At 34.2% G+C, this 4,183-nt stretch overlaps 1 protein-coding gene across 3 annotated transcripts in view; it reads right to left on the bottom strand.

Moving 5' to 3' along the window:
- The window catches only part of LOC106868575 (mitogen-activated protein kinase 14), a 97,709-nt gene that overhangs the window by 51,208 nt on the left and 42,318 nt on the right, over positions 1-4,183 (bottom strand). For all 3 annotated transcript variants that reach the window (XM_052967957.1, XM_052967955.1, XM_052967961.1), the window contains exon 6: positions 317-346. In XM_052967957.1, the coding sequence (XP_052823917.1) occupies positions 317-346 (30 nt within the window). The remainder of the gene's footprint in view (positions 1-316; positions 347-4,183) is intronic.

The raw sequence follows: 4,183 nt of genomic DNA, 5'->3' as shown, positions 1-4,183 counted from the left end.
AGATGTTTACAGACTAATATTTAATGAATCATCATCATCATTGTCGTTTAACGTCCGCTTTCCATGCTTTCAATGAGCAATAATCATACCAAAAGAACCCACATTATGCATAGTAATGCTTTTATGTAAATTTAGTGAACAGGAAAAAAATCAAAACAAATTGGATAATAGAAAAAAGTTGGTAAATTGTTTAAATATTGAAACATTTTCTTCATAGAAAGTAATATATATATATATATATATATATATATATATAAGAACAACATTTAAATAGAATTTTAGAAAGTTAAAAATAGGAAATTAAAAATATGCTCACCCTATGAGTTATTTCAGCTGAATGTACATACTGAAAAATGAAGATGAAATATATAAAATAGTAATATATTTACAAACTATATGACAAGTAAGATTTACAATTTAATTGCATAAAGATAAAGGTAGACTTTTTCATTAACTCAACTGCCTTTTGCTGCTCTAACAAGCAGTATCTGTAAAATATGCTCAAAATGCAATTGAGTTTATGCACCTATTTATGTAATAGGATGAAATTTTTGAAAATATTTCTTATATTCTAATTTTTTTTAATTCTGTATATTGTTCCAAATACTAATTTGTCAAGACATTCATATCCAGGCTGATGATGGAATGAAAGCAATATGGTGTGTTTAAGAGCACAATGTCTCAACATCATTAGTTACAAATTTTATGAATCATATAGGCACAGACACAGTTGTGAGGTAAAAAGCTTGCTTCCCAACAGCATGGTTTCAAGTTCAGTGTTACTGTATGATATCTTGGGTAAGTGTTCTCTGTAACAGTCCTGGACCTCACAAAGCTTTGTGAGTGGATTTTATTGAAAAACTGAAAGAAGCCAATCGTATGTATGTATGTATGTTTTGTGGATTTTACTATTTCCTTGTGTTGACATTGTAAGTGTCACTGTCATGCAAGCTGTATCCTTCATTTCCTATCTTCCATAAAAGCATGTCTGGCCATGGGGAAATATTACTTTATGTGGAAACAGAGGAGGGTTGGCATCAGGAAGGGCATCTGACTGTAGAAAATTTGCCTCCACAAAATCCATCTGATCCATGCAAGTATGGAAAAGTGAATATTTATTTATTTATTTATTTATTCATTGCCCACAGGGGGCTAAACATAGAGGGGACAGACAAAGGGATTAAGTCGATTACATCGACTTCAGTGTGTAACTGGTACTTATTTAATCAACCCCAAAAGGCTAACGATTCTGCCAGCTCACTGCCCTTGGAAAAGTGAATATTAACAAGATGATGATACCACTCCATTCTTTAATTCACAACAAAAGATCATTTCGCTTTAACCCTTTAGCACTCAGATTACACTGTCAAATGTAATCCTTATTTATTCCCATTATTTTAAATTAATCGTGCTTTATCTTGTAGCTTCGGGATTTTGATGTGATAGTTTATTTTTAGAATGCCATTGTAGGCTAAGTGTGAAAGGTTGAATCTGGGGCTGGATATAGCTGATTTGAATATTAAAGGGTTGATTAATTCAACTCTTAAGTGCTAACAGCATTAGAATTGATATTTTCCTGTTGAATGCAAGCACACAATTCTATCTATTAACAAGGCACTATTAAATACAATAGGATGAAAGATGATAAGAGAGATTTGCAGTATTTATTCAGTACCTCAAATTTATCTCTCTGGGACCAATAAAACATATGCTATTAATATCATCATTATCATCATCATTGTTCTAATGTCCACTTTTCTATACTTGCATGGATTGGATGGAATTTGAGCTAGACTTTCTATAGTCAGCTGATCTTCCTGTCATAAATCCTCACTTGTTTCCAAATAAGGAAATATTTCCTCATAGCCAGGTATGTTTTCATGGAAGATTGGAAATTAAAGACACTTTCTTGTATGGCAGTGATGCTCATTTACAACCATCAAAAGATATCAGAACAAGGAGACATTTGCATATAAACACATACAGACATACATGCATATACAAACACATAGACATACATACATATACAAACACACACACATATAAAGGGATACATATACAGACATACATATATACATACACATACATACATACACACACACTGATAAATATATACACACACACACAGGCACACACATATATACACACACACACAGAGACACACATTATGTAGACAGGCTTCTTTCAATTTCTATCTACTAAATCCACTCACAAAGTTTTTGGTTAGAATGGGGTTATAGAAGATGCTTACCCAAAGCACCACACACTGGGACTGAACCTGAAACCATGTGATTGAAAAGCAAACTTCTTAACCATATAGTCATGCCTGTGCCTATAATGTACAGGAGTCATTATCTCACATATTTAACAGAAAAGACCTGTACAAACATAAGAAAAGTGATTGAAATGATGACAGTATTTATTTCTATTCAGAAATTTCCGCTTAGAAACTGCCTTTAAGAAATACTGTTTTATACCAAAACTACTCTTTTACTTGTTTCAGTCATTTGACTGCGGCCATGCTGGAGCACCACCTTCTTATTCTTTGGAAGCCTAGTACTTATTCTATCGGTCTCTTTTTGCTGAACCGCTAAGTTACAGGGACGTAAACACACCAGCATCAGTTGTCAAGCGGTGCTGGGGGGACAAACACAGACACACAAACATACACATATATATATATATATATATATATATATATACATATATACAACGGGCTTCTTTCAGTTTCCGTCTACCAAATCCACTCACAAGGCTTCGGTCGGCCCGAGGCTACAGTAGAAGACACTTGCCCAAGATGCTACGCAGTGGGACTGAACCCGAAGCAAATAAAAAACCTCCAAACTACAGAAAATGAAATATTTCTTTGTAAAACTATAAGAATTTTCTTGACTATGAGCAAGCAATTTCACTGTTCTCCTAACACCATTTAAGTCAACTTCTTAGCCATACTAGTATAGATTCAACAGACATAGAAAACAACAATTCAGTACACTGTCATCTTATATGAAAGTCCCAATCATTTTGAAGTTCACATTAACTACCACTTCAAAAATATTTTTTTAATAGCCTAGTTCCCCCTTATATTCCATCAACCACCATCAAGGTATTCTCTACATTATTTATTTATCTTATTTTATATCTTCATCATCAATGGTTGAAAGGTTCGGCTAAAATTAGGATATTCACAAATAAATTGCCAGAGCAGGCAATTTTACAATTGGCTGCACTTCCTAATGATTAAACTACAGAGAAGGATCATTCACATCTAGACTTGTCTGCTCTAATTGATATGAATAAATATTCTATATTTGAACTTGTAAACAACTAACATGCTTTCTATAGATATGCAAATGTAAAAGCAGAGAGGTTGAGGTGCTGGACCACTGAAGACAGTAATTGTGATCTGATCAGAGCAACACATTGCTCTATTTTCCTCAGTTAATCAGTTAAGAAAATACCACTTTCATGTCATGGTTAAGTATCCTGACTTAATTTTTATTACTTTCTCTTTCAGTGTGCTAAGAAATCTTAGCTGATAGCAGCCAATTCAACAGCTTTCTATATCTCAACAAAGCCTCTATTTAGTTGCCCAGAGGTGTAGGTGTGTGTGTGTGTGTGTGTGTGTGTGTGTGTGTGTGTGTGTGTGTGTGTGTGTACACATGCACACACACACACACACACACACACACACACATGCACATGCAGAATTGAATCATGTAAATTACTACTCTACACTTGCATTTTCTCTGAAAGACACCAGGCACTCATTGTTACACTTACAACTCCTATGTGCTCTCATTTTGAGTCTCTTAATTCACTCTTTCCCTGTATGCTACTCTAGTCGAGCATGACAGATAGACATATCTTTCTGCTCACTGTCACTTTACTTCTACTGTCACCCATTATTTGTCCTTCGACAACTTCCTCCTCCTCCTACATTTATCTCACTACCACAACAGCAAATATATCCACACAGGAGTGGCTGTGTTGTTAAGAAGTTTGCTACCCAACCACATGGTTTCAGGTTCAGTCCTACTGCAGGACACAGTGAAATGTCTTCTACTATAGCTCCTGGCTGACCAAAGCATTATAAGTGGATTTGGTAGTTGGAAACTGAAAGAAGCCCATATATATACATCTATATATATATATATATATATATATATATATATATATATAT

The sequence above is a fragment of the Octopus bimaculoides genome, chromosome 1, assembly GCF_001194135.2.
Source record: "Octopus bimaculoides isolate UCB-OBI-ISO-001 chromosome 1, ASM119413v2, whole genome shotgun sequence".
NCBI lineage: Eukaryota > Metazoa > Mollusca > Cephalopoda > Octopoda > Octopodidae > Octopus > Octopus bimaculoides.
This window is presented reverse-complemented; position numbering and strand designations above follow the sequence as displayed.